The sequence below is a fragment of the Sparus aurata genome, chromosome 11, assembly GCF_900880675.1.
Source record: "Sparus aurata chromosome 11, fSpaAur1.1, whole genome shotgun sequence".
In the NCBI taxonomy this organism is placed as follows: Eukaryota; Metazoa; Chordata; class Actinopteri; order Spariformes; family Sparidae; genus Sparus; species Sparus aurata.
Genome location: NC_044197.1, coordinates 33,372,805 through 33,397,869, shown reverse-complemented (window position 1 = coordinate 33,397,869; position 25,065 = coordinate 33,372,805). Strand labels below are relative to the sequence as shown.

At 42.2% G+C, this 25,065-nt stretch overlaps 1 protein-coding gene across 1 annotated transcript in view; it reads right to left on the bottom strand.

Annotated features, from left to right (window-relative positions):
- The window catches only part of lrrc40 (leucine rich repeat containing 40), a 32,464-nt gene extending 7,636 nt beyond the window's left edge, over nt 1–24,828 (bottom strand). The window contains exons 1-10 of the mRNA XM_030433494.1: nt 24,603–24,828; nt 20,308–20,489; nt 13,939–14,012; nt 8,053–8,182; nt 7,850–7,973; nt 6,166–6,305; nt 2,162–2,334; nt 1,492–1,582; nt 889–934; nt 622–724 (exon numbers count right to left, since the gene is read on the bottom strand). Of these exons, the coding sequence (XP_030289354.1) occupies nt 622–724; nt 889–934; nt 1,492–1,582; nt 2,162–2,334; nt 6,166–6,305; nt 7,850–7,973; nt 8,053–8,182; nt 13,939–14,012; nt 20,308–20,489; nt 24,603–24,747 (1,208 nt within the window). The 5' untranslated portion in view covers nt 24,748–24,828. The remainder of the gene's footprint in view (nt 1–621; nt 725–888; nt 935–1,491; nt 1,583–2,161; nt 2,335–6,165; nt 6,306–7,849; nt 7,974–8,052; nt 8,183–13,938; nt 14,013–20,307; nt 20,490–24,602) is intronic.
- Nucleotides 24,829–25,065: the final 237 nt, after the last annotated feature.

Below are 25,065 nucleotides of genomic sequence, written 5' to 3'. Positions count from 1 at the left end.
AATGTAAAGATTACTGGCTGAGCAGGAACTCATAGGCGGGGTCAATGGGGGAAACTCTACTTCCTGGTTATTAGGCCGGTTAAATATGTGCAGTAAACATGCAAGCCAGAACCTTTTTGGCATATGCGCTAGGCAAGCAATTGTCATTAGTTTGAATGAACGCCATCTATGCATCTGCATTCTTATTCTTCTATACATGTCTATGAGGAGAGAAGAGCCAGAAAGCTCCACGTCTTATCTCTTAATAACGTTATGGTTATTACTTTTCACTATGGCCGCTTAATGTCTACGTCAGTTTACACACCTTTGAGTAAAAAATATACAAACAGAGAGGAGAGGGTGCCGTCTTGTAAATTAGAAACTAATGTTATATTATTTTTGCATTGTCACACACTTGTGAGTACTACTTGTTATTACCCCGGGCGCCATTTGGCTCAGTTGGTAGAGTGTGCGCCCCATGTGCTGAGGCTCTGCAGCGGACCCGGGTTCGACTCCCGGCCCGGGTCCCTTTGCTGCGTGTCACTTCCCCCCCCTGTTTCCTGTCATGTCTTCAGCTGTTCTATCAATAAAGCCATAAAAGGCCAAAAAAATACTTTAAAAGAAAAGGTTGTTATTACCCACCTGTACACCAATAACTTGAGAGCTCTAATGTCATGTACATTGACCGTTGTCTGGCTGGGTAAAGTCATGGCTGTATGGACTTCAACTGCTCCCTCGGGTTCCTCTGCCGCACACAAACGCACACACACACACACACACACACGATGTGGGTTTGCTGAAAACCTCTGTAAACTGTTGTCATAATCCAAAGTTTGTCTTTAACCCAACTAACAGCTCTGTTAGGTTGGGTGGACTTTTGTTTCAAGCCAGCCAAAATGTGAACTGTACCTTTAATTCTTCCTTTTAAGTATTTCAGAAGCTCATTGGTTCCTTTCTGATTAGGACAACATAGGAACAGTGTAAGCAATTAGAAAAATAACATGAATATCTGTTAAAGTAAACAGTACGTGACCACTTCACTGAGATTCCAAAAATAAAGATGTTAAACACACCACCTGCCACAGCTGTAGTGTACAAGTTTACTGTTATCATTTCTGGTTTGCATCCATTAAAATGCAATGTGAAATGTATGATTGTATTGATGTAATTTGTGGCAAGCGATGCATTTAAGGCTGTCAAATACCAATTAGTCTTATAAGTAAGCAGTTATATGAAGGAACCTTTTTCTTAAAGACCATCAGGATTCAACACATTAATCAATAAAGACTGATCTCTGTCCGAAAAGTCCTGACATGGAGCTAGGACACAAATTGTCTAGTCTACTGAGCTGAAAGAGACAACCAGTTACCTGGTTCCGACACTATTATTACCTTATACCTGATTTGGATACATGATACATATCATAGTATGCTAATACTGGGATATCAGGCTTAACAAAACACTGTTTCCACTGTGTGTGTACTGTGTATGTGTCCTCACTGTGTCACCTACAGTGAGCACGTCTCTCCTGATTCCTCGCAGAGGGTTTCCCTCCAACAGCAACATGTTCAGGTTAGGCAGCAGGCTGAGAGATGCTGGAAGACTGACAGAGATACATCTAGTTCACATGAAACTCAGATGAGAGTGTACTGACAGTATCTACTGGTAGTCGTTTACTGACTGGATGTTGACTGTGTTGAGTGTTGCTTATGGGGGCAAAAAGTTGATTGCTTTATTTGCCTTAGTCACACTACACAATATTCAAAGTGGTCAGATTGCTGTACTGTTTGTACCACACTACTTTCTGCTGTTCTGTTCAGTGAAAAAGGGTCACACTTTATAATGTCTCTCAGCAGGAGGAATCCACGACTACGCTGTTTGCTCTCCTGATGCAATACAATGCAAGGGACAGGATTTAGCTTGTTGCATGGCTCCCTGACATGACCAGATAATTAGCCTGCTTCATAATTTTAGGCATTCACAAGCGACTGTCCAGTTTTTGAATCACATTTTTTAAGAAATTCATAACTCACCAATTTGTAAGACCAGGGTGAATGTTGATTTACCTGTAATCCGGGGGCTTTCGTCAGCAAGCTACAGAAACTGTTCGAATGGAAAATCCCACAATATTGTAGTGTGATTTTAGAATTTGTGTAATTGTGTCATGATTTTGTTGACCTACATAGTAATGTCATTGTTGGTGAGGTCGAGGCGTGTGAGCGTGCTCAATGAGGCGATCTCTTCAGGGATGATTTTGATCTTATTGTCTCGGAGTTCTAGTAGAGCGATGGACGTCAGGCAGGCCATCTGCTCCGCCTCCAACTGCTCAATCTGGTTGTTCCCAACATACAATTCCTACACACACACACACACACACACACACACACACACACACACACACACACACACACACACACACACACACACACTTGTATTATAATAATATTAATATACACCACTCACAATAAGTTAGGGATACTGTTATTTACATGAGTGCTTTTCTTATTTGGTCTGAATTTTAATGAAATAAGTAAACGTTCCCTTTGATATTACTAATAATGAATGAGAAGAAACACCATTTTCATTAGTTTAATATTTATTACCCCAAAAATTTAGACAATAGCAAGGATAGCCCCAAATAACAAAAACTGACAATGTCAGTAGCGGGTGTTTCCACCATTTGCCGCAATGACAGCTTGACAGCGACGTCTCATGCTCCTCACTAGCCTCATGATGTTGTTCTGAGGCAATGCGTTCCACTCCTCCACAAGTGCTACACGCAGTTTTGCCAGGTCACGTGGGGGTGGGGTACGATCATCCAGTCTCTGCTTCAGCTGGTCCCAGACGTGCTCTATGGGGTTCAGGTCAGGGGACATTGCTGGCCATACCATATGAGGCACTCCGACTTCCTGAAGTCGAGCTGTGACAATTCTGGCACGATGTGGTGGAGCATTATCATCCATGATCAGAAAGTTGGGGGTGTGCTGGCGGAATTGGGGGATGATGATGGGTCCTATGATGTCTCTGAGGTAAGAACGTGCAATGACTGAGCCATCTACAATAACCAAATCTGTTTTGCGCTGACTGGTGATGCCTGCCCAGACTGTTGCACCTCCTCCACCAAAGGGAACCCTGGGGACCATGTTGACCTCGGTGTATCGCTCACCTCGCCTTCTCCAGCAACGCTGACAACCATCATTTCTGTGCAAGGTGACCCGACACTCATCAGTGAACAGGACGGTAGACCACTGCTGCATTGTCCAGGTCACATGATCTTGTGCCCACTGCAAACGTTCACGGCGGTGTCTTGGTGTCAGTGGAGTCACCTGCAACGGTCGTCTGGCATTCAAGCCAAAGCGGTGGAGTCGGTTTCGAATGGTTTGTCTGGAAACCCTAGTACCCCTCACATCTCGTAACTGGGCCTGCAGCTGTGTGGCAGTTGCATAACGATGTCTGAGTGCATAGGTCCTTAGGTACTGGTCATCGTTGCGGTCTGTCACTCGTGGGGCTCCACTCCTGGGTCTGTCACGAACTCTGCCAGTAGTTCTGTGTCTTGATGCAAGTCTGCTGATGACACTTTGAGACACACCAAGTTCCCGAGCAACATCTGACTGCCTGCCACTGACCCGAAGGCGCGCTATGGCCAGGTGGCGCCGTGTGTTCATGGCTGTTTGAATGATGAACTTGGAATGACTTACTGACAATACCAGCTTTTTATACCCACAGAATGTTGAAATTGATGCCACATTGAAAAGGGTTGTCTTTTAGTTTTTTGGTATTGGCCCCAATATGTAAAGTACACTGTACACAGTGAGACCATTACGTGGAAAACACAAAATGAGGTGTGTCTATCACCCCAATACAATTGCCTCCCTATCCCAAAACTCTCTGAAGTGAAACAAACACCGTATGTATGAAATCCACTGAGTCTCTCACAATATCCCTAACTTATTGTGAGTAGTGTATATAAGCCTTCACCGGTCAAATTTGTGCACCCATTCTTCACGAAATCAGTATTTTCTGCCCTTTTTCGTCACACTAGTGTCTTCAGACTTGAAATCATCCTCTGATTAGGATTTGACTCTGGCACACTTCTAGGCTTATCGGGGAGAAAATAACCCTGAGATTCGACCAGATACGTGTCTGCTGCGTTACTGCTCCGATCCATTTTTACAGTGCGGCATTAATAGGTATGTGTTATGAAAACAACAACACGAAGTGTTCCCGACCAAAGGATTGGTAGAAAAGCTTGTGTCTGTCTCTCTTTTTAGATTTGCGTGCTGGTGTCAACACGGAGTGTTTTATTTTTAAAAGTAACCGGATGTTATATTGTTGTTTCAGTGCGTGCTTGGGTCTAAATTCGGCTGACTTGCAGCGCCGTGCTGCTGCATCCGTCTAAATAGAGAGTAAAAAGAAACAGCTCAGCTCCGCCACGCAGCGGACACGTATCTGGTTGAATCGCGGAGTTCGTTTTGCCATTGTTCGCTGAAAATGAAACCTTCTTCTTCTTCGCTCAGAACAACTTTCGGACCCTCCCCCTCCACACATTGGCCACTTACAGTGCCATTCCCTGCCCTTCTAACACACATTGGCCTACCACCTGTCAGTCCAGATTCCAGATTCTTTGATTCGCTTTGCTTCCCTTCCACTACCGGTGTTAAAAAAATATATAATAATAAATCATTAAAATAAATCATTTTAAAGACAATTCTAAAACGGATGGGAAGCCAATGAAGGTAAGCTAGGACTGGGGTAATGTGATGTTGTCTGTTAAAACCAGTTAGAAGCCTAGCTGCTGAATTCTGTACCAGTTTGAGGTGAGAGAGTGATTTCTCACCAGATACCGGAGAGAAGGGAGTTGCAGTAATCTAGTCTGGAAAAGATGAATACATGAATGCCTTTTCCAGGTCGGGGGTGAGAGCATGTGTTTGATTCTTGAAATGGAAGTTAGTTGGTAGAAATAGGACTGGACCAGTTAGTTGAGCTGAGGGATGAATGTCAGCTCTGAGTCAAATTGAACACCAACATTTTGTGCAGTGGGTTTAATGTTGACAGACAGGGGACCAAGGGCTTGCTGAAAGTTGCTGCTATGGTTTGGGGGGATGAGCAGTTTGAATTCTGTTTTTGTGTTAATAAGTTGATATCTTTAAGACAGTCTAGAACTCAGCTAGGCATCTTGGGTCACCGGGCCTCAGGGGAAGGTATATTTGCGTGTCATCAGCATAGCAGTGGAAAGATATTATTGTGTTCGATAATCTGGCTGAGTGGGAGCATGTAAATAGAAAATAAAATCTGACCTAAAAAAAAAACGTGCAGTACACCACAGGTTATGGGTGTTGCAGTTGTAGAGAAACTACCTGTGGAGAAGGTTCTGTCTAAAAGGTAGGAATAAAACCAACTAAAAACAGTATCCTTGACGCCAACCCAGGTATTCAGCCGGTCTAATAAAATGGCATGATCAACAGTGTCAAAAGCTTGACTTAAATCTAAAAGGAGTAATTGCGCTTTCTCCCCTATCGGCTGCTAAAAGAAGGTCGTTGGTAACCTTGAGGAGGGCAGTTTCTGTGCTGTGTAAAGCCCTCAAGCCAGACTAGAATTTCTCAAAGATGTTGTGAGACATAAAAGCTAAAAGTTGAGTAGAAACTACTTTATCTAAAACCTTGGATAAAAATGGAAGCTTAGAGATTGGCCCAAAATTGTTTAGAACCGAAGGGGCCACTGGTGCACTTAAAAGGTGTTTGGGATAAAATCATACTGAATAAAACAGCTTTATGTTCCGACACACAAATATGCATAATAGTGAATTTATCTTGGCTGAGGCCACTGAACAGAACCAGGTCAAGGGTGTGACTCTGTGGGCTCTTGTACTGCCTGGGTGAGGTTAAAAGACTCCAAAATATCCATACAATCTGTGGTAAAAGACTGAGGAGGGCAGCAAACGTGTTAAAATCACCTAAAATAAGATTTTTTTGTCGAACGAAAACTGGGTGTTTCAAGAAGAGATTAAAATTGTAATTTACATTCAGTGTTAAAATTGGTAAGCTAATTCCTTTAATTGGCCAATATGAATAAATATGTATTCATACAGTATTTTCAAGTAAATTGAATATTTATTATGAACTAATTTAACATTAGAACTTTATTAGATATTAATCACGATGCTCTTGGTCATGTTGCTATGGTTACCTTGAGCATGGGTGCAGGAAGCTTTGGGAGGAGACGAAGCTTGTTGTGTCTGAGGTAAAGCTGTTCCATAGCACGCATTTCTGATAAGCTTGCAGGAATGTCAGTCAGATGGTTATTGCTGCAGTCCAACAGCTTCACATCTGTCAAATCAATTTAGAAGACAAACAGATGCAGATAGTCAAGACTTTCAATGAGCAGTTGAAAGGCTGAGAATACACAAATAAAGAAATATATATATATCATATCATATCATTCTTTTAATATTCAGTTGTCAATATCACATGTGAGATGTCACAAGCATTTTTATTCAAACCACATGAAGACAGGATTTCCCTCCCTATTTGAAAATATACAGCAACAAAACATTCTGTTGATTAACCAAGTGACAATCTGGCCTCTGTCTCCCAGCTACTATCAATCACACATGCTCTGCATACAGAGGGAGAGAGATGCTTGCTTTCCCTTACAACCCTCCTGTAAATGCACTGACTGCGAGGCAACCTCTACAATTTAATGTACTGCCAAATTAAGCTATTGCTGTTGTTGCGATGTTGACCAGTGCATACGCCCCAATGTTAATTTTAAACCTAAATTTCTCAAAGACAGTGGACAGTTTTGTAAATCGCTGTCATTTGCTAATTTTCGACTCTTCAAAGTCTGCTGCTACTTTTCATACTATCACTACTTGTGATACTACTACTTCTACTAATACTAATACTTGTAATTCTACTTCTGCTACGTAAACTAATACAACCACCACCACTACTACTACTACTTGCACTGCTACTTCTACTACATCCAGGTTTCTCAGCAATGTATTGCAATGGATTATAGTTTTACACATCTCAGGCTATTATTTTTCTCATTTCAGCAGCTTTTTCAGAATTACTTCAGCTCTCAGCATTTACACTGTATTTCGAGGAAATACAAATGTTCTAGTTAACAACAAGCTTCCTCTGCACATGGCTCACCTGCTGTTTTGACAACGGATTCAGAGGTGAAAAAAAATCCTAAATAGGATGTGTGCTTTTGGACTGAAAAACATAGTGCTGACTAAGAAAGCGGATAAAGTTGCTGGTAGAGCGAAGAAATTTAGAAGAGAAATTGATAAAATGATGAGTAATGAGTCAAGCCAATGTGTGTGTATTCAGGTGAACAATTAAAGTAACATTATGTAATGTAGGCCCTTACAGCGATTCTGAAGACAGATTTATATTATCAATATTTGATTTTATATTTTTTTTATTCTCATTCTCAGGTTGTCATATTCCAACCCCTCTATGTTGCAGCAGAGCTAATGAGTGAGTGAGGTGGGGTTGCGTGGAGAGTGGGGGAAAGGATAGAATAAACTGGAATAATCAAGCACCATATCAACACTATTTGGATAGTAACAATATTGTCTCAAACCATATTAATACCTTCTGAATCCTCAAACTTTCTTATCATTTCTAGGTTTGTGTGAAATAGAGATTTTCAATGTTGGCTCAGGCTTTTAGACCCCACTGCATATATGGACATTTTACTACAAATCTAATCTATCCCAACATATTGATTTACCAGCTGTCTACTGTCCACTGTCTAGGTAAATACAGGTGGAAACTATCTTATCATTCATGGTGCAACAAGCATGAAAAGAGCCCAGCAGGCTGACAGTACAGTATACATACAGTAAAGTTGATCTTACTTGTGAGGTGGGCCAGGCTGTCAGGCAGACACCTGAGTTTGTTGTGACTCAGGTTCAGTTTCTGTAGACAGTTAAGCTTGCCAAGGCTGGAGGGCAGGACCTTCAGATTGTTGTAGGACAGGTCCTTAAATCAATCACAGACAGGACATCTCTATCAGTCAACAGAAAGAGAGTAGGACACTACAAATAATATGTTTAGTTACCAGCTCTGTAAGATTCTCCAGCTGTCCCAGTTCCTCTGGCAGGCTCTCCAGCAGGTTCTGCTGGAGTGTGAGGCTACAGAGGTTCTTCAGAGTACACACCTCCACTGGCAGTGATCTCAACTGGTTATGACTGACCCCATAGCAGAGAACACACATGTTAGATTTTCAGGGTTAAAACCCTAAAGCGGCAAAGCCCTTTTGTGTTGGGGCTTTTTCTAAAATAAGCAAACAGGACCCTGTTACTTGCAGGGAAGGATGCTGTTTTCTAGGGGAAAGTTCACTGAAGTTTTGGTCAGGAAAGCTGACTACTAGTGATTTTTTTTTTCATTTAAATTAAGATAAGAGAAGATGTACCTCTATTGATCACAAGAATCACTAGAAATAAAGTGTAAATGCTTCCCCAGAAAAACATACTTTTAACGTGTGCTTCTACTTTTTAAATGAGCCCTCAGATTTTCTTTGGATCATTGACTGACCAAGCTTATGAAAATTTTCAAAAAGCTTGTTGCATTAAGCCCATTTAATTTTCAGTATAGTGACCAATAAACTTCAAAAGGTCATGGTACAGCACATAAATTGACCAACAGCTGTTGGGCTAATTGTCACAAAACTTGCAAGATATGTCGCCATCAACATCCGAAACATTCCTTTAAGTTTAGTCTGAATTCACTCATTAATCTTTTTTTATTCTTATCAAGCTGTTGAAACATGACTCCAAAGTGATTGCAGAATTGAGGGGATAATGCTGCTGACAAACAAAAGTGACAACAATGTATCAATGACTTTGTCCAGTCACCACTAAACTAAATAGATATTTATGTTGAACTCATTTTGTAGAACTATCTAAAAACTGGCAAATACAGGCACCACTAACAACATTTTCAATATTGGCTTCGTTGTTGAAGACGAGCTGAAACTTGCAAGTATTTGCCAAACAATTGGAATTGCAACATTGTTAAACATGCCAGTTTAAAAATTCCAACCCCACAGACAACAAGACATAATATCCAAATCACCAACACACACACTGTTTCTAACAGCTCCATGCTGCCTACACAGTAAAGGAACGACAGAGTACCATTTATACAATTTTCAAGACTAACTGCTGCTGCCATTGACCACAAGAGAAAGAGTAACAATTGTATATCAACCATTTACCTATCCAACCCCTTCTATACCAGCCCTATAACCTTATATGCTACATCTGGATTGCATATCCTATAATACTGTGATTTATAACAGGTCATCCAAATCAAAATGGCCTTCCTTTCATCTTAAGGATTTCTAAATCCTAACCAAACTACAGCAGAATAATGAAAATAAGAAGAACATTTGAACTGCAAACAGAGGTGGAGCTCCTGAATTAATTGACTAATAGTTGTAAAAATTCTGAAAAAAGAAAGGAATGATGTTCAGTGTTTCCTCTAGGATTTTTTTCAGCAGCGGGGGCAGGCTCTCCGGGGAGCCGTGGCAGCGTAAACAAATGACACTTGACTGCAGATTTTACTTTTATGCCCAGCATAATCCCCCTTTTTATTGAATGGCTGGCATGGAAAATTGATTTTTAAAGGCTGAATGTAAAAATAAAAACAAAAACAAAAAATACAACAATAAAACCCAAAAAATATATATTCAATTTAAATTTTATTTAATTTAGGGTCCCAGCCTGATAGCCTGTGCTTCCCTTTAGGTTTTTTCCTCTACTTTCATCTCTCTCTCCTGCATCATCACTTTGCCCTCCTGCTCCTTCACTCTGCTCTCCTTCACTTTGTTCCACTGCTCCTCCCTGTCTAATGTTACTTGTCTTATACGATTACATAAAACATTAACGTTAGATAATTTACACTCACATCACATCTGATTACAAGTGTGAACACAATTTTTTACCTACCCATCATCATTTGGGTCAGTAAAAGGCTAATGATACCTGACTAGCGTCATCTTCATCAGGTGTCTTTCTCTTCTTTGAGAAATATTTGAACAAGCTCATCTAGCTCACTGGTTGGTTGCTATGGCGCCGTACTAGGTGGCAGCCTGTAACAGCAGCTCCCGTGGGTTTTTAAGTTTTTTCATAGTTTTTGTTGTATTTGTGTTGTGTTTGTGTTCTGGTTTTCGCTGAACTTTTGGCGGCTCTTCTCTGGAGACTGGGAGAGGACGAACACCTTTCTTTTTTTTCTTTTTTGAACTTTTACGGCACTTTTTGTGATGTTTTTGCGATGTTTTTGCTAACCCTAGCAACGGAGGGTCAGGAGCGCATCATTGAGCGCATTGTTTACACACGCGACCAGCTGATTGCGCTGTGTGAACCTGCACTGCTGCCTGGAACCAGGCCTGAGGACCTGAAGGAGCTGTGGAGGAGACGCCGTGGCTGCAGATCCGGAGTGAAACGGAGGGTGAAGAGGAGGAGACACAGACCGGCTGTACCGGCGATTGTCATGGGAAACGTGAGGTCTCTGGGGAACAAGACGGACGAGCTCGCCGCGCTGATAAAGGCTCAGAGGGAATATCGTGAGTGCAGTGTGTTGTGTTTCACGGAGACATGGCTTCACTCAAACATCCCGGACCACAGCGTGGCGATTCCCGGCTTCAGCACTGTTCGGGCGGACAGGGACGTGACAAACAGCGGAAAGAAGAAAGGAGGAGGGATTGCACTGTATGTGAGTGAGAGGTGGTGTAATCCCGGACATGTTCACGTGAAGAAACGTCTCTGTACCCCGGACATTGAACTGTTGACTGTGGGGATGAGGCCTTATTATTTGCCCCGGGAATTCATGTCTGCCATCATTATCGGTGTGTACGTTCCTCCTTCAGCTGATGCAGCGCTGGCCAGTGACGTCATCCACTCCGCTGTTGCCCAGATACAGACGCAGCATCCTAACGCATTTATTGTCATCACTGGGGATTTTAATCACGTCTCACTGGACAAAACCCTTCCAACATTTCACCAGTATGTTGACTGCCCCACCAGAGACTGTAACACACTGGATCTGTTGTATGCAAATGCTAAGGATGCATACAGTCCCACAGCCCTCCCCCCTCTTGGAAGATCTGACCACAACCTGGTTCTGCTGACCCCTAAGTATATCCCCCTTGTTCAGCGGCAGCCTGTCCACACTAGGAGCGTGAGGAGGTGGACTCAGGAGGCTGCTGACGCACTACAGGACTGCTTTGAGTCGACAGACTGGGATGCACTTGTTGAGCCACATGGAGAGGATCTGGACAGCATGACCGACTGCATCACAGAATACATCAGGTTCTGTGAACACACCACCATGCCAACCCGGACTGTACGCTGCTTCCCTAATAATAAGCCGTGGATCACCAATGACCTGAAAGCCCTTCTTAACAAGAAGAAGAGGGCGTTCAGGTCTGGAGACAGGGAAGAACTGAGGAGAGTGCAGCATGAACTCAGGGATATGCTGAGGGCCTGTAAAGATGCCTACAGGAGGAAGCTGGAGACCAAACTCCAGCAGAACAATGTGAGGGATGTGTGGACTGGTATGAAGCAGATCACTGGGTGTAAGGTGAGCGGCAGACAGTCATCGGGCAGCCTGGAGAGGGCAAACGAGCTGAACAGATTCTTCAATAGGTTCAGCTCACAGCATTCTGTCGTCTCCATGACACCTCCAGACCCCCACACACCCTCACTGCCCCAAATGCTTCCTCCCGTCCTCCCTCACTCCACTGATGTGAGCTCTCCTGTGCAGCACCTCTCCTTCTTCTCCTCCTCCTCCTCCTCCTCCTCCTCCTCCTCCTCCTCCTCCTCCTCCTCCTCCTCCTCCACCTCCTCCTCCTCTACCTCCTCCTCCTCCACCTCCACCTCCTCGTCCTCCACTGAAGACATCGTCAGCCTCCCCCACATGACTGTGACTGCAGGCCAGGTTAGGAGACAGCTGGAGAGACTCCACCAGCAGAAGGCTGCAGGCCCTGACAGTATCAGCCCCAGGATCCTGAAGACATGTGCCAGCCAGCTGTCTCCTGTCCTACAACACCTCTACAACCTGAGCCTTGGTCAGGAGAGAATACCAGTGCTTTGGAAGACTTCCTGCCTGGTTCCTGTTCCAAAGAAGTCGACACCATCAGACCTCAATGACTATCGACCAGTGGCCCTCACATCTTACGTCATGAAGGTGCTGGAGAGACTGGTTTTGGCCAACCTGAAGCTGCAGGTGAGAGCCCTGCTAGACCCTCTGCAATTTGCTTACTAGCCCCACTTGGGAGTTGATGACGCTGTCACCTACCTGCTGCAACGAGCCCATTCGCACCTGGATGGTGGAGGAGGCACTGTGAGAATCACATTCTTTGATTTCTCTAGTGCTTTTAACACCACTCAGCCACTGCTACTGGGGGAGAAGCTGCGGGTGATGGGTGTAGACGACACAATGATCTCCTGGATTACTGACTACCTGACAGGCAGGCCACAGTTTGTCCGTATGGGCAGTGTTCTGTCTGATGCGGTGGTTAGTGATACAGGAGCTCCACAGGGGACTGTACTGTCTCCTTTCCTGTTCACCTTATAGACCACTGACTTTCAGTACAACACCGGGTCGTGTCAACTGCAAAAGTTTTCTGACGACTCGGCTGTTGTTGGGTGTATAAGTGAGGGACAGGAGGAGGAGTACAGGGCACTGGTAGACAACTTTGTGGAGTGGACTGGACAGAATCACCTGCGGCTGAACATCAGCAAGACCAGAGAGATGGTGATAGATTTCAGGAAGAAGAGGAAGACGTCTTTCCAACCTCTGTGCATTCTGGGAAAGGATGTGGAGGTGGTGGAGGATTATAAGTACCTGGGTGTTACCATCAACCACAGACTGGACTGGAGATCTAACACTGAAGCTGTTTACAAGAAGGGGATGAGCAGACTTTACTTCCTGAGGAAGCTGAGATCGTTCAACGTGTGCAGCAAGATGTTGGAGATCTTTTATCAGTCTGTGGTGGCCAGTGTACTTTTCTTTGCTGTGGTTTGTTGGGGAAGCAGCATCGGAGCCAGCGACACCAACAGACTCAACAAACTGATCAGGAAGGCTGGCTCTGTGATTGGCTGCAAACAGGACAATCTGGAGGCTGTGGTGGAGAGGAGAACACTGAAAAAACTGTTATCCATCATGGATAATCCTCTCCACCCTCTCCAACTCACACTGGTCAGACAGCGGAGCACCTTCTCCGGAAGACTGCTTCAGCTTCGCTGTCGTAGCAACAGATACAGGAAATCTTTCCTGCCACAATCCATCACTTTATACAATAACTCTCTCACCTCTGCCTGACAGAGAACTCTGGTCTCTCTACTGTTTTGTTGTATATATTATTATTGTTATAGTATATTTTGCATATTTTGTTTTGTTGTATATATTATTATTGTTTATAGCACACTGTGCACTGTATATATACACTATGTATATATTGGATTCTATTTATGTTATGTACAAAGTGTTTTATTTGCTGACCCACTACTGCTGTAACAAAATAATTTCCCAGTCTGGGATCATTAAATATCTATCTATCTATCTATCTATCTATCTATCTATCTATCTATCTATCTATCTGAAAATGCAGTCAGCAGTTACATCACGGCATGTATATATTCGCTTAATGCTATCAATTAGTTTACTCACATTAGCGACACTAAGTCGGGCCGCCACTCCTAAATGAATGTAGAGGAAACATTGATGTTACAATGTACCCAGAAACCAAAGTGACACCTTTGCAATGGTTGGTTATAGTATAGTTACAAATTAAAGTGAAATAGCTGCCCAAACAATCAGAATCAAGCATAGTTAAAAACTGGATAGATAATGTGAATTGGATCAGAATTGTGTAAAGTCCAAACAATAACCAACCCTAGTGTTTGCGTGTGTGTGTGTGTGCATTTGCACATGTGCATACCTGAGTCGCAGTTGATAAAGCTCCTGCAGTTCTCCCAAAGCACCAGGCAAACTGCTCAGTTGGTTATCATGGAGCTGTCAGGGTGAAATTACCATTTTTAGTTTAACATCTATAATTTGTATGTTATCACTTTGATGAACTCTGCTAATGTGTCATAGTAACATTCCTTCAATATCTACAAGCAGCCAAAATAAATGCTTTGCATGTAATCAGTGGAACGGTGACTTAGTAGATAGAAGATTAAATGATTGGAAAATTAGGCTTGGAGGTCTGGGTTACTGTAATTGAGCGTTGCTGAGGTGTCAAAGTTCTTCCACCAACCAAATAAGCTCTAAACAATACAGGTAATATCAAGCAGCCTTTTACAAGAAAAGACGCTCACCATCTGTGCGCTGTGTTCATTTACTGTTGATGCAAACATTTCCAACTGCTGCAGCATCACATTAAATGCGAAACACAGAAGTGCATCATCATTTACAGTAACAATGGTCATTCTTGGCATTTTTATGTCAGTGGGAAGATTTATTTAGTCTGTCGGAGCAATGGAACAAGAGGGAATTGTTTGATGAATAACTGAAGATGAGGGGCTGCACACCTACAACTTCCCAGAAGGTTAATAAACTCCATTTCCCTCATTAACATTACCATTATATTGGCAAATGGGTGCTTTTGCGCTTAGGTTTGATAACAAATGCTCCGCCATTGTCTTGTCACCACCTCGCCTTACTGTCTTGATGTGATAAGCTGAGTGTGACTCTGTTACTGAACTGTACTGCAGGCGCTGCTGGAGCTGCACAGAGTTTGTAATTGTAGCACCTGTCGTCTGAATGCACTTATAAGATTTACCGTAGTTTCGTTTTCAGGCATGCTAATTTTTAATGGAGTGCGCTAGCATCAAAATCCCTATTTTTAAAACACTAAGAAGGCTTGACACAACATGAAACTTTGCTCTTAGTATCACCAGGGTCTCTACACATGAACACGGGCATTGAGGGCATTGTGTACACAGAGTTTACTAAAAAGAAGGTTTTTGAACAACTCATGTTAGTAGCTGTATCTCTTGCGCGCCTCCATCATGGCAGACAAAAAGCCTTGGTTGCTTTTTGGCAAGAGTTTCACTTTAACCTCTGACCATTTGGATATTAAATGTTATCATTTCTTAATTTTATCCTGTTAGCCATAAATGTTTTTGGGTTAGGATGGACATTAGTACCAAAATTGGAGAAATTCCCTAAATGCATTCTTGATATTTGGCGTTCACGAGAATGAGAGAGACAACATGAAACATAATGCCTCAGGGCCACGGCTGTCACTGACATGGAGTCATGAAAAGCAAAATAAGAAAGGGGTGCAGAAAAAGTAATGTAATTGATGTATGCCCAACATCCTCTCAAAAATGTGTTTTGTTGATGGGATCGATCAATGTTTTTTTAACCGACACTTGGAACCGATGTACAGCGTTGGAAAAAATTAAGCGACCACTCAAAATTTTTCTGAAATCAGCTTCTCTAAGTATGAATGACAGCCATTCCATTGCAGTGTCTGTTGAATTCCAACACAAGCACAACTCATTCTACTTAATGAGGCACTGATTAGGTGATCACCTGAACCAAATCGTATTTAATGAGGAAAAGTATAAAAACCACTGCTGTGGTCATCAACATCCTCTTGCAATAAGACCAGCTAGACAGCAGAAACAGTGCCAGTAGTACCTCAAAAGTAATTTGTATCAAAAAAGAACAATTGACCGTGCTACAAGAGTTGAAAAGAAAAGAGGGTTTAATTCTGGCTTTACTGGCAGAGGGATACAGTGAGTGTCAGGTTGCTTCTATCCTGAAAATTTATGACGGAGATTATTGTTATTGTAAGGTTAAGCAGCAGACATCCAGGACAACAAAACTACAGACCGGGATAACCTTCAATTCATTCGATTGTCACTCAGCAACCGTAGGATGACATCAAGTGACCGACAAAAAGAATGGCAAATGGCAGCTGGGGTGAAGTACCACAGTGAGAACGGTTCAAAACAGGCTCCTAGAGGCAGGGCTCAAACTAGCAAAGAGCCAGGCTAAGGTTTGCAAAGGACCATACGGATTGGACCTAAGAGGACTGGAGTAAGGCCATCTTCTCTGATGAGTCCAATTTCCAGCTTTCTTCATCTTCAGCTTTCATCATGCAGCAGGTGACATCTTACATCCCATTAGTTAATCAGTTCTTCTCTGACCTTTCTGGATTATCTGTATTTTTTTAAGATCTCCCAAGGAAACCAGTTTTTCCTTTTTGGAATGATAGCACACAGACTCCCAAGAGCAAGCACAGTAAGATGGAACATCCATATCCATGCTGTGAACACTGTGTTTCAGCACAAAGGTGACATCATCCAGTGTTTTGACACCATCAGGGGAGTTTGAGCCTACCACAGTGCAGGAGGCTGGATGGTTGGTGAGGCTACTGGAGGATGATACTTTCAGCTTCTTCCTGAAACTATTTCATTGCATCATGCCTTGTGTGGACATTCTCTTCAGCCAGCTCCAGAAGTGGAACATTGACTCAGTCTTTGTCCAGGGAATGATGCAGCAGTTCACAGTTTTTTTGACTTGACTGTAGGGCCCTATGATTTCCGCGACCATGGAATCGTGGACGGAATCGCGGAATTGGCCGATTAAAACGGAATCTATTGTTAAATGCCGAATATCGCGGATTTTGACATAATTTCACTAAAATGCTGTTTTCGTGTGGAAAAGGAACGTATGTCTGAGGAAAACTGCACGGAGGGAAGCAAATCTGGGTGGCACAACAAGTCCCCGCCCCCCCCGTCAAAACAATGTAAGCATGGCGAAGCGGCTGCCCACGGCTCCGTCTTTGTCGGCGAAAAAACTGAGAGACTCGACATTAACCCCTCGGTACAGAGCTGAGCAGTTCCCGAACGACTTGTATGTGTCAGGTGAACTGTTTTTTTTTTGCAAAGAAGCAGACCTGAGAAATCATAATTAAAGTTGTAATGCGAGAGAGTTAGCCACCTGCCGGCTTCATATCATCGGCATATCACCAGAGTGACTGTTAACTGCTAGTAACAGTGGCTGCTGTTAGCTAGCTAGCCCCGTTAGCCACAGCCCTCTTAGCTGACTCTGCCTGGGCTGGGAGCTCAGAGGACAGGGGGAGGGTTGGTGTTTTCACTGCTAGCTGGTTAGTATGTTATTGACATTATGTCATGAGTATAATATCTCATTTTGTTGGTCATCTTTGCTAATTTTTTTAATATTTACAACTTAAATTTTCAGAACAATTTTGGTATGGAAACATTTACTGGATCTGCCTGAGAGCTGACCATGTTTTTATTCAATGAAACCCAAATTAAACCCATAAAAAACACAAAATATACTACTGTATGAAGACATGATGAAATGTTTTTGATGCACTTTAGTGTACTCTACGGTACAGTATTGAGGAAATGTGTTTGTCACCTCAATAAATTTAAGGTAATTTATATTTAATTTGTGTACATCTTGTCATTTTCATTAAAGAAACACTGTTTTAGTAGTAAAATAAGAGTAAAAGGTAAAAAAAAAAAAAAAAATGGATTCCCAAAATTTAAATGGAAAAAACGGAATTCCCAAAAATTAAAACGGAATTTGGGAAAAAATAAAACGAAAATTGAGAAAAAATAAAACGGATTTCATAGGGCCCTATGACTGCCCTGATGGCAGCATGCCTCGACGCGCGTGGACTGCAAGGGCCTGTTCATCGCTGCTTGCACCTTTAATCTTATTTGGAATTTTAAGGAAATGTTGTCAGTAGTTAATAGGATAAAACAAAACTGTTCATTTTACTCAAACACATACCTATAAATCTGTAATGAATACCAATTGAGTCAATACAATAATTTGTTAAATCACGACCATCATTAAAACAGAAGGAATCTAAAAGGCACCTAAGTATGATGACAGTATTGAATCAGGAGATAAGGATATTCTGGATGGCCATATCTTTTTAGTTTGTCATTTAGTTTGATGTTTTTTAACTCCACTTACAGTCGGGGGGGCACAATTGGAAACCTACATTTAATGGTTGAAATGCTCAACAGCAACATCTGTTGTTTGTGCCTGGTTTAACCAGGCATCTATCTAAAAAGAGACGTGGTCGCCAGCCACTATCCATGGATATATGCAACAGGGCCTAATAACTTTTCTGTTGGAAACAATACAATGATGTCATTTTGGATCCTCTAGTCAAAATGAGACCAAATTGGACCTTTTTTTTTAAACCATTCAGATATTTTTGGTTTGTCAGTTTAGTCAGTTTGTCATTTAGTTTAATTATCTCAGTTAGTCTTAGTTTGAAGGCAGACATTTTCTTGTACTGGAAGTTTTGTTACTTGGCAAAAATAATGTTGGACATTTTACTGTTGTGAACAAGCGGGTACTCAGGCTTGGCAGAGGCAGACATTACAACTAGCAGACAAGAACAGAAAGAAGAAAGCCAAAACTGGAGGGACAAAACAATGAAGTGTGACCCTACCTGTGGCAAGGAAGGGATAAACCAGATACGGCCTGCTGAATTTCTGAAGTCAAGTCAAGCTAGTTTTCAACACATCTCAGATTATTACATTTGATGTGATGTTTTACATTAACATAATCTTAACAGGTGTAGAATTTGTTTACAAAGGGCCTTTCAGACACAACATAATGTGCCCTCCGCTCTCTGCTGGGTTCAATGCAGTCACAGTGCAGCGCAAGCATCTCAATATTCCAGTGTCGCAAAAGCTGTGGATTTAACAGGTTTCAGAGCACAGTGTTGCAATGCACTGCCGTGTGAAAGTATTTAACCCTAACATAACGTTAAATATCTCCTGGATGTAAGTCAAGCAAGTTCTTTTTTTGTGACAAGCAAACTTTTTTCACCATCAGAGTTGCAGGAGGCAGTCAGGGGTAAAGCTAACTGTTTAACAGTCCGATGTGGTTCAACACATCTCTGTATGCAAACACAACGTTCACACTGGTAACATGAACTTCACCATAACATGCGCTGGTGTTCACAAGTATGCTGATCAACAACACCACTTATAAATGATCTATTGTTAGTCAATCAGTACTAGTAATATAATCATGGCATGTACATTTTTGTCAATAATTAATAATATATATTGTAATTTATATAATCAGAAAATGGTCTGATTAGAGCACAGACCTCCACCAGGTCTGGGTCAATTGTGTTGTACTTTAGTGCACTAATGTAGTTTGCAGGCTAATAATCCAGGGTTTGAACTTTATCAACATGAAATGCAAATTGCAAATTTCCCCTTTGTGGGACGAATAAAGTATTGTCTTATTTTATGAATTGCCAGACTTACAGTTAATGTCATTTATGTTCATTATTTTATGCCGAATAAAATTGTAGTTGTAGTACAAATGACCAAAACAAGAAGACACTTGTCTTCTTGGATACAGCTGCTGAGCTATAAAGCTCAGCAGCTTTTACAAAAATATATTAATAAATCATTTTAAGTTCCACATTCTGTCATCTAAAATGTATGCCATTACTTTTGATGATGTTGTAGTTTTCCGCCATGGTATCGTTTCAGTATTGCTATCGAGATATTTTAGGCAGGTATCGTACCGAAGTCATAATTTTGGTATCGTGACAATACTAATGCCTTTTAGTGAACCCCAAACATGCTGCCTTATTTTTTTCTGTATGCAATGGCTTTTTTCTGGCCACTCTTCCATAAAGCCCAGCTCTGTGGAGCGTATATCTTAAAGGGGTCTTTTGGACAGATACTCCAATCTCTGCAGTAAAGCTGCCGAGCTCCTTCAGGTTTATCTTTGGCCTCTTCGTTGTTTCTCTGATTTATGCCCTGCTTGTGCAGCCTGTGAGTTTTGGTTGGAAGCCCCCTCTTGGAAGGTTTGTTGTAGTGGCATAATCTTTCCATTTTCTAATAATGGATTCAATGGTGCTTCATGGGTTGTTCAAAGTTTGGGATATTTTTTTATAACCCAACCATGATCTGTACTTCTCCACAACTTTGTCTCTAACCTGTGTGGGGCCTGTCAGAACAGGGGTATATGTATACTGAGAACATGTGACACTTTGCCCACAAGTCAATTTTATTTAAATAACTTTGTGGCTTCTGAAGATAATGGATTAGGTTTCAATGCAAAGGGGGTGAATACATATGCTAGCACAACTGTTCAGCTTCTTTTTTTTTATTTCAGATCAACAATTTGGAGTATTTTGTGTCCATTACATAAAATCAAAATCATTTCAAATTCCATGTTTTAAGACAACAAAATAGAAAGGATGCTGAGGGAGGTGAATCCTTTTGCAAGGCACTGTAAACAGCTTCTTACAGATTGAGTTGGTGTTTCTTACGTCCAGTGTGGTGAGTCCAGGCAGTAGTTTAATGTCATCAGTCAGTTGTGTAATCTGATTGGATGAGAGCAGCAGTTTGGTAAGGTCAGACTGTTCCCACCATCGATCCGACTCTCCGAAGGACACATTCTGCTGGGCCTCCTCTGGTGTGTCAATGTTTAGACGATACACATTCTGTGGCACTGAGACAGACAGACACACAGACATCCGGTTAATAGGAAACAAACATGATCATATCATAAATATCAACCTATTAGTCTTAAAATGTGTACAGTACTGGACCTAAACCACGCCTAAAGTTACAGTCATATGCAACACATAATTATTTCACTGTAACATATTGCACAATAACCTCTAGATTTATTGTGGTACGTGAACAGAACAGTGCTTTCCACAAGCGCCGGCTGCCGGCCATATAGCCGACTACACAGTTAACTCCAGCCGGCTACTTTAATGACTATTATTTTTCGATTTTAATAGAGTTAAATGTTTTTCTAACAGACTGACAATAATGTCAAACTGAACCGCACTCATTAAAATTGTGATTCGCTGTGCTTGTACTGATAATAATCACAAATTACTCCGATCATCGCCGACTTCATTGATCACAAGGGAGAGAAACTCATCCGCGGCCCCGACACGCGGTGTGTGTGCGCGCGCACTCAGCGGAGTCAGTGTGTCGGCCGTCGGAGGCGAGAAGCAGGGCTCACCATAATACGCTTATTTTGTCACCGGTAATCCACTCTTCTCTTCCAGCGTCCATTTAGCAATACCTGCGACACGTGCTGGCATCAAAAAACACTGTCGGTTGTACAAATGAAACCAAACGGACTCTAAGAGTGTATTTTCATTAGTTGCTAAGGGAGAAACGTTCACTGAGTGTTTAATTGTGTAGCCACCACTGCAGACTGTGAAGGTGTCATGCACCGACAATAACATATTTACAAGCCCAGAACGCCTCATGATGCAATATTATGTGAGCTTGTATAGCCTATTATTTATTATTTTCAGTGCGCATATCACAGTTTTTATTGGTGCATTAGTGTCTGGCATACTTAGTTACACTAATGAATAAAAGAAGATGCGATATTTTGTAATAATAATAATATAATATATAGAGTAGATATTGATGCTGATAATAATAATAATATTAATAATAATAATAATAATAATAATAATAATAATAATAATAATAATAGAGCAAATGTCTGAGAAATTAATATAGGCTGCCTGTGCCTAAGTGTTCCTGCCTTCTTCAGGCACACTTAGGCTAATAATAATAATAATAATAATAATAATAATGTAACATTATTATTATTATTACATTTAAGACCAGTGTATAAGATCGTAACCCCCCCCCCCCCGGCTGGCTACTTATGTATTATGGCTGGCTAGTCTGTGTCTTAGTGGAAAGCCCTGCAGAAGTATAAGGATTTAATAACACAGGTTCCATGAACTGCACATATGACTGCACTATGAAACACATTTCAACAGTGTTTATGTGAGGCGTGTCCTTCAGCCCCAGTCTTGAGAGGCTGCTTTAAAGGGTAACTTCGGTCGATTTCAACATGCAAGCTCATCCTTGACTTGTCAGAACCGAAGACGCGAACATTCTTGGTCCAACCCTTACAGGGCTCCTTGAACAGAGAGTTAGCATTGACAGCTAACCCATGGGGGCAGAAATTTACACTGTGTTTTAAGCGTCTTAACATGCTCGAAATCTCACCCCAAAAGTTATGCAACATCAGCAGACACCTTACTGCTTTGCAGCATTGCGGCGTGTATGTGGTTAAAACAGTGTGTTTGTGCTAGCAGCCACATACCGGTTTGCAAGGCCGGATTACTCAATGGGCTTTATGGGCACAGGCCCAGGGGCCCACTTGCACCTGGGGCCCAACGAGCCAGCGCCTCCACAAAAAAAAAAAAAAGACATGATTTTTGGTTTAATATCAAGGGGGGCGAATGGCGAAATTAAGATGCACACAGTGAAAGGACTACACCCTAAGTTATTTTAAAACCGATTATTATTGTCATTACTGCTATTTGTGTAATTTTTTACAAGTCACCGTTTAAGCTGAGTGACAGCGACCCCCCGCCCGGACCTCGCCGCTTCCCGGGGTATGGCGCTCGCTGCGCCCTCTCTCTCCCTCGCAGGGGACTGTCCTCAGTGCATTCCTCGGCCCCCCGATAATATCGGCCGATATTGACTTAAAAATGTAATATCTGGAATTATCGGTATCGGGTTTTTTGTAACCAATGTTTGTTCTGTTGGCTTCAGCATTTCTGAGCCTGCATGAACGCAGCATGGGACGTTTACAGGCGTGCAGTTGATGACGTATAACAACAACAACATATGCTAGACTCGTGGGTTGCTAACCATGACTAACAAGCTTGCTCGCCCGGTGCATGAGACGTCTGTGGTTTGGAATTATTGTTAAGTGTCACCTACAAGTAAATTTGATCACCCACCTCAAGAAGAATCATGCAGAGTAACACACTATATTTGTTCAGCAAAGTGACGAAAAGTAGCAACAGCCATCACCGAAAAAAACCTCACAGTTGTCACTTAAAGAGTCAACTGTAGTGTATCGCACTGGCTAACCAGCCTTTTTCTATCGTTCAAGACGCCGGATTCACCAAACTTGTGGAGTTCCTGGAGCCATGTTATGCCCAGTCGCAAGTATTTCTCAGATCAGTGATCACCCGAATTGTACAGTATTGTTTACAGCCACATCGAGAAGCTAACTTCTGGTGCTGTATCCATTAGCTTCACTACAGATAAGCGTCTTCAAGCGTTTACCAGGTTAGAATGTTGAGTTTGACTGCACAATGGCTAGATGAGGACTTTGTGTTGAAAAAGGCTGTACTTCACTCTTGCACAGACAGTGTTTACATTTGGAAAGCCATGTTGCATTTATGTATGCATCCAGTGGGACATCACAATGAAATTAGGCATCATGTGTTGATTCCACAATAGGAGATATGTTCTGTTGTTACCTAAAAGTTTGGGTGTAAAAAGACTGCATATATCGGTATCGGAAAGAGTTGGACAATATCGGAGTATCGGATATCGGCAGAAAAGCTGATATCGAGCATCCCTATAAAAAAGTTCTCTAATGCTCAAGAGGTTAACATATTTTCAAGCAGCATGTCAACTTCTACACTCAGTGCGTTTACATGACACTCAAGAAAACCGAATTACTGTGTTAGTCTGACTATGATGGGATTTTTAAGATGCATGTATACACTTTAGTCTGACTAAAATCGGACATGATCGGATTTCTCATAGTCGAATTAAAGCACCCAGATTATTCGATTGATAGTCGCATAACTCCTGCATGTATACGTTCCAGCAGATCGGATCGGATTTTGCGTTCTGCGCAGACACAAGATTTTTCCCCGGGCCGTGAGCCGGAAGTAGACGGACGGCGGTGGTGGCGTCTTTCCTCCGAAATAACGGCAATAAAGAGCGCCAGAGTGCACCTAGTTTGTGTAATTATCATGTACACCATATACGAAATGTACAAACATGTAGCTTCGTCTCGCTCTTCGTACGCCACCTAGCGTACTGCGGTATGACATCCTCCGGCCCAATAATCCGATTTTCTCACCGGCATGTTTACTCGGATAATTGCAGTTGTCTGATTGAGTAGCATAGTCGAACTATGGCTGTAATCTGACTACGCTGTGCATGTAAACGCACTGACTATTTAGTCTCATGTCTTAGATTCTGATTCTGAAGTTCTGAAACTGAATTTTTTTTCAAAAATCTTACCAGTAGTCACCATTTAAAGGGTTATTTTTCAAAATTTTCTTCCGGGGGAGCATGCCCCCGAAACCCCCTAGTGTTGCTAGGTTACTGACTCAGAGCACCGCTGCTACAAAAAAATCTAGGGGAAACGCTGTCTCCAGTTTACTAATACAATCTGCTTACTCTACAAACCAGCAGCGGGACACCGCCACAGAATGCATATAGAGGAAACACTGGTGTGTGTGCGTATTTGTATGCGGAGGGCCATCCAAGAATTGTGCCCAGGGGCCCCTGCCCTCTTGATCCAGACCTGCCGGTTTGTTTACAGCCCTGTCTTCAGGTAGTCCAAACAAGTTGATCCGTCAACTTAACTAAACTTAACTTAAATTCGCTCATGACATTAAACCTACACTGTGACGTGATGAACCCATTGTTAAGCCAAGCCCATAACACATCTAGGACCGTCTGCAGTTCAAGTGTCGTACTGGTCGCGTTCACTCTGGTACGCTTCGCACCCACATTTGGACGTTAGCATTAACGTTACCTTCTGTCAGACCTCGGCCGGTCAGGTTAAGCTGGCCGCTTTTCCTCGCAGCCTTCAGCAGACCGAAAGGAACAGTCGGTTCGGTCTTTTCCGTCCTAAAGCCCGCAAGAGAGTCCACCTTATTCGGTCTGTTGAATCGTGACATTATCGGTGTTTATCCCAGTTAACACTGAGCTGTATTTATCTGAATTGACGGGAAGAGAGTCTTCTTCTTATTATTATTATTATTTTGAGGCGGTTGGCATTCAGCTTAATAGTGCATTACCGCCACCTTCTGCTCCGGAGTGTGGATCAAACAATAGACTTACAATCTTATTCCCGTCAAAAACAAAAGAAAATTACAGCTGCTGCGCAGCGATGGGTCAGGTCCAGGCTATTTCTGGCAAATTTAGGCAATTCTGCGCAACAAACAGGAGAATAGGAAGACAAGACAGTTGAGAACTATGTTCATTTTGGACCACTT